Here is an 11895-nt window from a genome sequence, read left to right as displayed (position 1 = left end):
TCTTTCCCTGATCTACTCTGAAGACAGAGCTCATTAAATTTGTTGCCTTGCATCATTTCCAGTTCCAGGAGTGGTTAGAGCATCAGATATGACGTAGACTATGTCTGAGAGCAGCTGTAGGCAAGTTAGTACCTGCACTGCTAGACTTGAACTAACCGAAGAAACCTCCCATGGGAAAGAACACGGAGTCTATCCGCTAGCCATCAGATGAGTCAGCAGTAGGACTGCTTTTTTTTTCCCCCTTTTTTTTTTTTTTTTTTTAAGTTATTTCAAAAGACGCAAATCCGTTGAAATTTACATAGGGGTTTTCTCCTCACATCCCATCACCAGGACAAGCAGTTCTGTCTCAGCCTTTATACGGTTTTTAATTAGGTGAGACCTGGCTGTTTAACAGAAATAATAATGACAAATAGAGTAGTAACGTGCAGAGTGATGGAGGTGGGCATGCTGAGAGGCTTTAGCCAGAGGCTTTACTGGGGCACAGCAGCTTACAGGATACAAACTCTGGCTCTGTAAACATGATGAGGAAAAGGAGGGAGGCGCTGGGGCCCTTGCTTACAAGTGAGCTCATCAGTGACCTCAGCAATGGGAACTCAAAGGGTCCTGCCACCACCAGAGTATGAGGGCAGGCAGAAAAGAGATGTCTTAATGCAGAAGTCTTATCGTGCTAACTATACTGTCAGGATAGGCTGAGGTTGCAAGCAGGTCATTCACCTGGTTTCCCTTTTAGCCAACTTTTCTGCTGCCTTTTCCACCCCTTTAAGCACTTTTCATTACATTGCATCCCAGGATGACAGACTGTGTAGCTTTTTCACAGAGTCAGGGTAATTCTCGGAGGTCTTTTCAAGTTTGGGCATCTTAACAGATCCACATCAGAAATGCAAACATAGCAGACAAGGAAAATTGCTACTTGAGCTAATGGGAGATTCTAAAAATAAACAGGGCTTTACTACTTGGGTTGTTCTTGGAGCCCCAGTCAGGGCTTTCAATTAAATGAGATTTATAACAGCATAATTAAGACCTGGAAAGCACCCTAAAGATACAAACTACTATGCTGCATAAGTGGTATGACTATTACAACCTCTGGGAATGTTTGGGAGTGACATTACTACTGAACTGTATTTAATTTAGTATCTGACATAGTATAGATTCTGGAAGAGGGAGGAAAAGCATCTAATGTATTTTTAGAAAGTGTTCATATGCCAACAGCTGTTTTCTCTGAAGAGTCAGTGCATGTTAACATGTACCTGTGCTGGTAGGATCGGCTGGTTACAGGAAGCGCATTTTGGTGCAAAAACCCTAGGGTGCAAGAAGAAAGTGTTCAAATCACATTTAAAGCTTCTTCAAAAAGTAGAACCAAGAGAGCTATTTTAACCATGCCTTATTTTTAGTAAAATGTAGATTCACAGCATTTGAAACACCTCTAAATGTTTGATGATATTCAGGGAAAAGGAGATTTCGAAGAGGCTGATCTCCCCAGCTTTATTGCTTAGGGTTTCCTGACCTCTAGGCATAGTGAATACAGCCCTCTTCCCACGTATGCCCTTTCTCTTACCTTCCTTTACTCATAAAGTCATTCAAGTTTTTTTCAGAGACTCGCTGCTTTGACTGCAAAGCAGCTCCTGACTTGGGGACTGTCATCATCTGACATCAGGAAGACATAACCATGCTAAATAGGAGAGGGGCTGATCATGGCTACGATCTACTTAAACCAAATACATCAACTGGTTGTCTTATCCACAGCTGCATTTTATGACAATCACTGGGCCAACATTCACTCTATCCTTGTAACACAGTCAACTTGGTACCAATAGGGTTGAGTTCAGAGTGATTTACTCTTGCTCCATAAGCTGAGTTATTGGTTGACTGGAGCTAAGAGCATTCACGTTGCCTTTGAGCGGGAGCAGAAAGGAGTCCAAAAGCAATCACGTAAACCACAAAACTTTTTGTCAGGTGTGGCTAAAATCATTCTAACACTAGCTGCTAATTACATATCTACTGTCTAGTCTAGGTTAACCTAACTTACATTCGCCAGAGTGTAACAGGTTCTTCCTACCAGAACCTCGACTCTTAGAAACAGCCAGCAGAACCTACCATCGCTTGCAGCATTAGCCTGATCTAATTAGTATGGAAACTCCTGAAAGTAGAAAAACAGCCACGAGAGAAGTACATCCTCTAACACAACTTGATTTTCAACCTTACCTGGCCACTGTATGCCACACTGGGCCCATGAAGTGACCTTTAATATAACTTTAAAATACTTTACAAATGCAACATGTGAGAGCAGCGCTTGAGGGACATCTGAGCAAACAGGAATGACCCTTTTTATCTACTACAAGGCTTATAACTATACCAATAATTTAACTACTGTAATATTTCCAAGCATGCAATGGATTTGTGTACTTACGTATGGTAGTCTTTGACACAGTAAATATTGTTCTCCACATCTACAGTGAAGGGGACTCCATCCAGACACTCGTTACACACCACGCAGCGGAAGCAGCCAGGATGGTATGACTTTCCAAGGGCCTGTAAGATCTTAAGAGGCAAACAGCAAAATAAGTGGATGCATGATTACATGAGATCCCCCCTATATACTGCTGTGTCTGATTCTTAATAATGACAGTGAGAAAAGCACTTCAGGATGAAATTACCACTCTGCAGATATGTCAGCAAGGGGCCTTTTAAAACAATGAACTTGCTTATTTCAGTGGGTTTCAGTAGGCTCCCAATAAAGAGAGAGGACTGTGAAAATCAGGCTAACGCCTATCAGTCTTAGCTCTGCAGGGCCAATACTGCCTACAGAAATTAGAATCGGCTTCAGAGACCACTTCTTGGAAAATCTCTTGCAGCCAAATACAAGTTACTGGGATACAGAGTTAATTCACAAAACTTAACAGGCTGTGACAGACAGAATCCAAACCAGTCATTACTCAAACTTAAAAAGTAAAATAACAAAACAAGCAAATAAATAGGTGTCCCTTTATTAATTAAGGATCCTAATCCACCACAGTTACTGACTGGTTATCACTCAGTCATAGGGGCCCATCGGTTTCTGTTAAAATCCATCTGTATCCATGTGTTTGGATACAGATCCATCCACCTGCCCAGTCTTTTCCCATTCTGACCTTCCCTATTGCATTTTAAAGGTTTCAAGGAAAAGGCCTGATGCAGTCTCAGCTACACTACTACAGAACAGATCCCCTCCCTCCTGCTGCCCTTGTATGTAACGCCCAGTGTGGCACTGGGACATCAAGGAGCATGCACCAAGCCCATGAACAAGCCTCTGGGAAGAGTGAGACATGGTGTCATCTTCAGGCAGCTCTCAACAGGTTACAGCACCAATTGCATACATTTCAGGTGTAAGAAATACCTTTGGAAAGTAATTTCAAAAAGTAGCTGCTAGCAGCAGTGCTCAGTTTGGAGCTGCTAATAAGCTGGAGATGAAAAATCTCCACAGGCCAAGCTGTCATGGCCCTGTAGATGATTCTATGAATAAAGATCATCAAATCGACAGGAAATAAGAAGTGGCGCATAGGAAAAATGCACAAAGTCAATTTAATTTAACCTTTTTTTTGCCTCTAATGAAGCCCTATAGCTCTCCGTTCAGTGAGTGGCATCAGACTCCATTTGGTTTGCAAGCCTGTTCCTAGCCAGAAACAACTCATCTCTGTGTGTGTTGCTATCTAGGCAGCTACGTAACACACGCTGTTAGCCTGGCGTAGTTGTGCAGCCACCCCTTTGCACAGAGCAACTCCTAATTCAGCTGCACTTTCAGCCTTGAACAGTTTCAGTTGTGCCCAGGCCTGTGGGGATGCAGCTCTCTGCTCCTTAGCTGTACATGGGCACCACTACTGTGCAGGCATGTTTGTTGTATGTGCGCTCCCAGGGAGGAACACGAAGGAATTAGCCAAATAAGACTGCTTAATTCCTGGAGCTCCCAGAGCTGTTTCCTTTTGTCAGAGCACACTTGCTGATGGGAGAAAGGCAGACAAGCACCTGCCAAGCTTCCAGCTACTGAGCTTCACCAATGAGATATTATGGACTCTTGCCTGGGATTCTGCAATTAAGGGCCAGCTCAAAGCATGCAAGTCAGGATACCCCTCCCCCTCCCAGCATGACACAACTCTAGAAATTTGCTCTTGGGCTAAAACGAACAATATCCTTGTCCAACCAGTGGTGCCAGGATATGAGCCAGAATCCTCATTAGTGAAGTCCCCGTTCCAGCTCCTACTGAACCTCCGTGTTTGCAACGCAATAGCTACTTCTATTAGGCATACTGAGGTTCATACACATTTTAAAGCAAGAGGAAAATAGCTATGCTACGTGATCTGCACTTCTTCAATGTGCAAGCCACTTCATTTTGTTTGGGAACTTCTGCTTAGGAAGAACAGACTAAATTCTTCCTACTTTCACCCACTGAAATTATGCTAGTAGTATCTGGCCCAACCCATAGCCCTTTGATTTTTTTTATTATAAAAGTAACTCTGGCTAGGGAGTTAGGGACTACTGGCTCCCTACAAATCCCAGTGGCAAGAATGCATTTTAACTGATGTGGAGCAAGTGGCAGAAGGTAAATAAAGCAAGTCACAGAGCAGGCAACAAATCTCAGGACTATTGATAATGTCCCTCTCCTCTCTAGCCCAGATTCCATCCACTTGACAGAGCTCTTGCTATTCTACTGTCTCACAGAGCACAGCCTCTGTTTTTCCTTTACCATGTTCTCATACAAAGCTGTGCTGTATTTTCCCCCTTTAGTATTAAAATTCTATTTATCTTTTTTTCTTAAACTGGCATGTGGCAGAACAACAGCCTCCCATGATCTCAGATAGAAAAGAAGCCCAACTTACTGTACCTAACAGTAATAGAGCATGAAGGTATTTTTGTTTATTTACTGCCTCAGTTTCAAAAATTACCTTGTCAGCAGTGAAGACACAACGATAGTGTGACTAGGGAAAAAGCACAATGACTCACAGCACACTACCCACAGTATGTGAAAAGCAAGCTACCCCACAGTTAGGAATTTAGGTCCCTTACCATTTCCATTATGAGGTGTCCACAAACAAAGCATTTATCCGCTGTTTGCTGAAAACCTGAATACTGTTCAAATAAAAGAAAAGAAAGGATTATTAGTAGCCACTCCTCTAGCTGCAGAAGTACCTTTTAAGTGAACACTGCGCTATTTTCCAGCCTGTGCTGTGTATGATAGCAAACTACAATAGGTTTGGGAGACAGTGACTCAGAAGCCTTCGCTCTGCTCTTGCAGCATGCTCAGATACCAGCTTGGCCTTCTGATCCACTGCAACATTTCCATTGAGATTTCTAATGTAACTATTATTTTAAGTTTGATTTTTATTTTTGAAGCCTATTTGGCGAGTTTGCATTTGGTGTGCTGGAACTAGCTTGAATTCACTTTTTTGGTTGTTGTTGTTGGGGAAGTAAATAACATAGGACCTACCTCCCGACTCCTACTCAAATCAGTGACCGATGCTTACTGACCTCAGATTTTGGACCTACATTTCACTCAGTGCTATATGCAGGCTAGAAAAATGAAGACAGGCCCAAGGAGAATTTAGCTGCCTCTTTGATACCAAGCATTTTATCCAGGGAAGAATCTAAAAGTCCGTTTGCAGGAGCTTGGGGTCCCTGCACAATGTGGGCAACAGTAAGGTACCTCAGAAAGATGATACAAACCCCAACCGTCAGCCCATGCTCCAGCCTGCCGTGGGAAACAGGAAGGCTGGGCAGGCCTGGTGGCAGAGCCCTCCCAGGTTCGGTGCCAGGGGCATGGCAGCAGGGAGATACTTTGCCCACTTGGGACCAAAGCTCTGTGTTCCCTGCCTGAGTGTTTCTGTTCAGATGCCAAAGTCTGTCTTTAGCCCTGTGTTTAGAGGTATACAAAAAATATCAAGGTTATCAGGCCAGACGACTGACCTACCAAACAACTACCCTACAGGCAAGAGGCATTTGCCTGAAGAACTCCAGCCATGTAATTTTGAAACTGGTATTTGCAGCGGCTGAACTTTACCCTCACCCACTGCAGTCCCATATAAGCAAAGTGCTGTGTGCACTCTTTCCTGCAGGAGGGAAGGGGTGCTCAGTTATTTGTATGGTATTGCACAGTGATGCTTATTTCAGCAATTAAGGCTGTAGCAAAGCTCACCTGAAATGTACTTTAGTTGCACAAGATAAAAGACAGGGAATGGGGAGGATGAGCATAAGCTGGACTCTTCTCCCAGAGCACCGGTTAATTGGCTCAGGCATCTAATGCATCCTCAGAGCCTCAGCCCAACAAAGCTTACAGCTTGCTCCATTCCCCCCTTGATTTAGTGGGGATTAACTGTCCCCTCACTTCAAAAGCCAGTGGTTCCCAGCCTAGAGCTGCCATATGTTTTCCTTTTTATTGGTATGAGGGGATTACATGTTATTTCAGATCAATAGGTTGGAGACAAAATTTTGTCGCTATGCAACAAAGTGATTATGAAGTAAAAGGTCTCGCAGACACTTTGACGGGCCCAGAAAGTCAGTAAATGATGGTATGGCAGCTGTCACAGCTCCAAATTTACTACGCACTAAGGAACACAGCTCATGCAATCTTAAGAAACTTTGAAATATCATCAAAAGAGACCAGGGTGTTGAGGAACAAATACAGAGGCAGGTAGTCCTAGCTGGCTATTTCTGCAAGATACTGTTTTTTTGCTTTTTTCTTTTTCTTACTGACGCAGAAAAAAGGCCTCACTGCTTGGGATGCTTCTTGGCTGCACTGTATCTGAGTAACTGTCTGGCTAGACTATTTCCTAAGGTTGCGAACTCGAGGGTTACTGGAAACAGGTGGGTAGGTCCTAGTGGCACAGACAGCACAGGATTAACAATAGCACAAACCCAGCTAATTCTAAAATCCTGCTGGAATGAATTTACTAGTACCATCTGGCTGTCATTTGATAAGAAATGCAAAGGAGCATTTTACCCAGCTATTGATTAAGAAGGAACATTATTCCCCAGGAACAGAATGGCATAGTGGTCAGATCAATGTCATTTACTGCTAACTAGATTGTTATAAATTACACTGTTTGTCAGAAAGAAAGGTTTTGCTGACACAAAATCACTCTTTATATGACTAACCCTATTAAATTAAAACCATGATTTGTTTTTAACAAGAGAATTATTTTTTCTCAAACACATCCAGAACTGGATTACCCAATTAAGAAGACTTTGCAAAATGGCAGTAAGTCTAATAGCAGTGATAAAATTTCCTGGACTCAGGGAGCTGTCCTTTACCACTACACTCTTCTCTTTTCTGATCACAGTATTGGTCCCAGACAAACTGGAGACCTGATTCAGTGCTATCAGGGTTTTGGATTCAGCTCTGCTTGTGCTTTAAATCTATTTGGACTGGAAAAGAGTAACAGCCTCTGATCCCAGCAGCATTGTTTTCTACATGATGGTAGTACTGTGGACACCGCTGTTTAAAGGTAAACAATAAATTATTTTCTCTACATTTTTGTAGCTCACCTGTCAACTTCTGCTTTGCAGTGTTTGTTCTTAACTTGGAGAGTTCAAACAGAGTTGTTGTGCTAAGTTTTCAATTTTAGAAGCAGAGCTTACAAACAAAGTCTTAAAATACTAATTAAAATTGGCAACCTCTGTCTTTGAAGCACTTGATTATTATTAACCTTCACAAATCTTGTGTGTGCAACGAGAGAGAAGTTGTGACTTGCACCAGACTGCAAACAAGGCAGGACGGCCTCTTTATTATCTCTCAGCACACCCAAGAGCTTCCCTGATGGTGAGTTCCCAGCATGGCTGGATGGAAGAAGTACTGGTCCCCCAGAGCTTGTGAACTAGGTAACTGCAAGAGAAGAGGAGGTTATGCTCTACAGACTTGTAGTCTCTTATTACTGACATAGTTGGAGGGGGAAAAAGAGCTTTTGCGCACATCAGCCCTCCCTCACAATCTGGAGATATGAAAAACAGATTGAGGTGAAACAGTGAAGTAATACAGGCTGATAGGCAAGACTGTAGTGGAGAAGCCAAATCACAGCTATGCTTCCTGTACACGTGGTATTTTATACATACAATTTCATTCGGGATATAAGCAGTACTGGGCTCAATTCTAGCCTTACTCTATAAGGATTTCATATGTGCCAGGTCTTTTTTCTTTTAAATATTTTGTTGGCAGACCAGTAAGATGATGTAAAAATGCAGACCAATCTCAAACTAGACAGAAACGTTCAGAAATCTACAGACAGTCTGTACCCAGGACAAATAAGCGTAATTTTGAACTTTCCCAAATATCCATTATAGATGCCCATTAAGCATATATAAAAACATTGAAAGAAGTTGTTATAAAAAGAACAGCTCTGAAATTCAAAGCTGAAAATGAAGTGTTACCCTTTACTTTCACTTCTGTGACTTAGAAATAAGATGCTAGTTACCAGGACGCAAAGAAAACAAGCGCATGTTGAAGAGCTGGTATATTATTCTTCCTGATTTCTTAGTTTGGTCCCAACTGTTTTCTCCCATATTTACCTTGTCCTTGACTTCTCTCCCAGGATAATAAAATCTCACTTTATGTGCATGAATCAAGACTTTGTAATCAAGCTCCCCAATGATACTTACATAAAGTAAAACTCTGGAAACTAAATAAGCCTTGAGAAATATATTAATTATGTTAGAATAGAAGAGTAAAAAAAAGTCAAAGACTTGGCTGGCTGAACTTTTCTTTTCTTTGCTGTCTACTATACTTTGGAGATTTTTTTTGCCCATTTGATAATCAATGATTCTGTCCAAGAGTCTTTGTTTCAATGTAAGAGGAAAACAAGTCCCCTTCTGTCCTGAATATTTAGGCCTGTTAGTGTCCTCCTGTGATAAACTTGGGGTTTATAACTCTTCTGTCTAATTTGCAATATATCCAAAAGAAATTAACAATGAATTTTGAGCATATAATGAACAATTATGCATGGAGGATAATCCCACCAAGTACTATGAGAAACAATTTCTCTTGTCTGCCCTCAGTCCTGTAAGCAATCTTGGTTGTCTACCCAGGGCCTTTTAAAGTTTGATGTTCTCATCGTGACTTTCAAAAGCAAAAACATTCAGAAAATAGCATGCCTGAAAAAGGCTTCAGGACCTTTCTACCTTAGGCAATGTCAGATCTTTGAAAAGACATGTCACTTCTTCTCCTTCGCATGCCTAACCGTGCCCAAGGAGAGGCTGATGCACTTCCCTGCTGTTATGCACTCAACAAAACAAAACCTTCCTCCTGGAAACAGACCCTGGAATCTCATTCAGGCCCATTTTCTTCTTTGATGAGGATGTTCAAAACCTGCTAAAGGTTTGTGCAAGCAGATCGAGTGGATTACATTTCAGTAGGTGTGGCAGTTGCTGCCCCGGTAATGGTATGAAGCTATAAAAATAACAATTCACTGTTACAGCACTGCAGTCACCAAATGTGATTGCTCAGCCTAGACTTGAGATTCCTCCTCTTTTATGCTTTAAGGGCTTTTGAGAGGGATGATCAGAGTTTTTGCCAAAATGCTTCAGGCATTTAATTCTGAAAACTAATTTCTGAATTGGGTGCTATGCTAATAATGTATTCCAACCCCAGGCTGCTTGTAATCCCTCACAGGCTCTCTTCTCCTTGGTTTCCCATTAGCAGAGCATCTGTCTTCTAGCTGCTTTATTGTTTGCTCTCTGCATGGGACCCTTAGTACATGGGATACAACAATGCAAGAAATTCATGGGATCACGTTAAGAGAGGCAGAGAATATCAAATTTGGTTTCATGCAGATGGGGTTTTGTTGTTGTTTTTTTACACACATTTAAATGCAGCGATTAAACTGAACTGAACAAAGTGGGGCCTTCTCAGGCTCAAAGATAGGGGAGCCTCATGGCAGGTGGCTGAGATTAAACTAAAGGAAAATAGTCCAGAACTTCACTCTTCATTTCGCTGAAACCCTTTCATATAACCTGTTGGTTCACCCTGTCTTGCTGCCAGTGAGGAAACACTACCGCAGCAGCTTATCTTCTTGCTTCTGCATTTCCACTTTGTTATGTTTGAAGGACATGGGTAGGGCAAGGAGGGACTTCGTGTTCTGCACAGAGGCAACAGTTGGTCTGGTCATGCACAAAACTCTGCCAAAAATCAAGAATTCAGCTGGTAGCTAACTTTGCCTTAGCAGTCAGGCATTTTATTGCCTCCGAAAAGGGAACAGCCATTTACTTCCTAGAGAGCCTACAGAGACCCATGTGTGAGCACTCACCAAGGCTACTTTCTGTCTGATTAATTAAGAGCCAATAATGATTTTCTTACCTAGATCTTCCTTAAACAACCTCCCGTGGAAGCTCTGCAGTGACAATGATCAAGGAAAAAAGCCTGAAGCAACAACTTTAACTCTGCATCATATCATACAGCCCAAAATCTATTAACTTGATTCACATTGTACAGCACTTCATATTGCACAGCCCTATACTCTTGCTGTGGGCTGTACTCTTGCTGTATTTATTGTCATTGCTACCATCTATTATGTACACTGCAAAAGAAACTGTCTACATTAGAACATATCTTCCTGGAAAAAAAGTATCTGGATTTTATTCAAAACAGTTGTTGAAAGATTTCAATTCAAAACATAACAGCAACTAATACCAACGTTTACTACAGAAGTGGAAACACAGCACTTTCTCACATGTTTTTTTTCTAACTCTCCCATAGAAAAAAATTAATGCTGTCTGCTTACAAGTGTTTGGCAGGAGTCACACATAATTAGAAAGAGCTCTAGTTCTTTTTAAGTGTGCTTCAGTTATTGTAATTTACTTTTCAATGTAATATTAAGCAAAATGGGATAATCTGACTTTTTGGATCACCATCTCAAGAGGAAATAGGGGAGTGACTATCTGGCATGAAACCAACCGGACTTTGTAACACACTCTTCAAAACATTCCGCTAGCAAATCTAAAGTACAGGGTAGTTGCAAAAGCTAGTCCATAGTGATACATCTCAGAAAAATACCCACCTTTGTCTTTCCTTGTCTATTTTGTCATGGCCCTGAGAGTGATTCCTGGGACCCATTTAACAATTCATAACCCTATTCAGGAAATGCTGAGCATCCTTTTAGTGAATACAGACCTTACTCAAACATAACGTGATGAAATGTCAATGTGTATCTACATTATCACCTGGGTCTAGGTACTGCCTGTGTATTGCTCTTTTATAAACTTGAGAGATTTTTCCGGACTCCACTTGGTCTCCCATTTCAAAACACCAATTTTCTTCAATTAGCAGACCTGCAGTTTGCCATGCCATGCAGTGTTTACAGCATTCACCCTTAGTTTCTCAGCCTTGGTGCCAACATTTTTATATGGGCCCTAGCTTTAAAAATTTGTCCTCTGGGATAAATTCCTGGGAGAAAATCCAGACCCTCCTGAAGTCAATGGAATTTCTGCCACCAGCTTCAATGGACTTGTAACTTCTTGATACAGGATACAGCACTACAGTATTGTGTTTCAATGAGAGGTGAACCCAAACTGCCAGCTCTACACACTCTTCATGCTCATTCACATTAAAGTCCAAAGTGCAGAGGCCAATCAATAGTTGACTATCCCTAAATATTTTGAAATTTGAATTTTAAGCCCATGTGTAGGTTTGATGCAACACTTCAATTCAGAATACCCCAATTAATCATCATTACTGTCAAATTTGTTTATAAAATAAAACCAGGACCACTGGCATACTACATACTTAGGAAAAACTAAGGAAGGAAAGTATTCAAATTTTTTTGGCAGGGAGGGGCTGGACCGAGACACGCACAAGTAACAACATGAACTTCACTCCCTCATGCACCGATTACAGTAACACGCTATAATCTGTTTGCCTTTGTTTTCAGTGGCAGTATTTGA

At 41.6% G+C, this 11895-nt stretch overlaps 1 protein-coding gene across 1 annotated transcript in view; it reads right to left on the bottom strand.

Moving 5' to 3' along the window:
• The window catches only part of WTIP (Wilms tumor 1 interacting protein), a 92286-nt gene that overhangs the window by 3631 nt on the left and 76760 nt on the right, over positions 1-11895 (bottom strand). The window contains exons 5-7 of the mRNA XM_009320316.1: positions 5038-5100; positions 2408-2538; positions 1248-1299 (exon numbers count right to left, since the gene is read on the bottom strand). Coding sequence (XP_009318591.1) covers positions 1248-1299; positions 2408-2538; positions 5038-5100 — 246 coding nt within the window. The remainder of the gene's footprint in view (positions 1-1247; positions 1300-2407; positions 2539-5037; positions 5101-11895) is intronic.

This window comes from Pygoscelis adeliae, unplaced genomic scaffold (assembly GCF_000699105.1).
Source record: "Pygoscelis adeliae isolate BGI_AS28 unplaced genomic scaffold, ASM69910v1 Scaffold62, whole genome shotgun sequence".
NCBI lineage: Eukaryota > Metazoa > Chordata > Aves > Sphenisciformes > Spheniscidae > Pygoscelis > Pygoscelis adeliae.
Note: the sequence above shows the minus strand (reverse complement) of the source record. Positions and strands in the feature narration are given on the sequence as shown.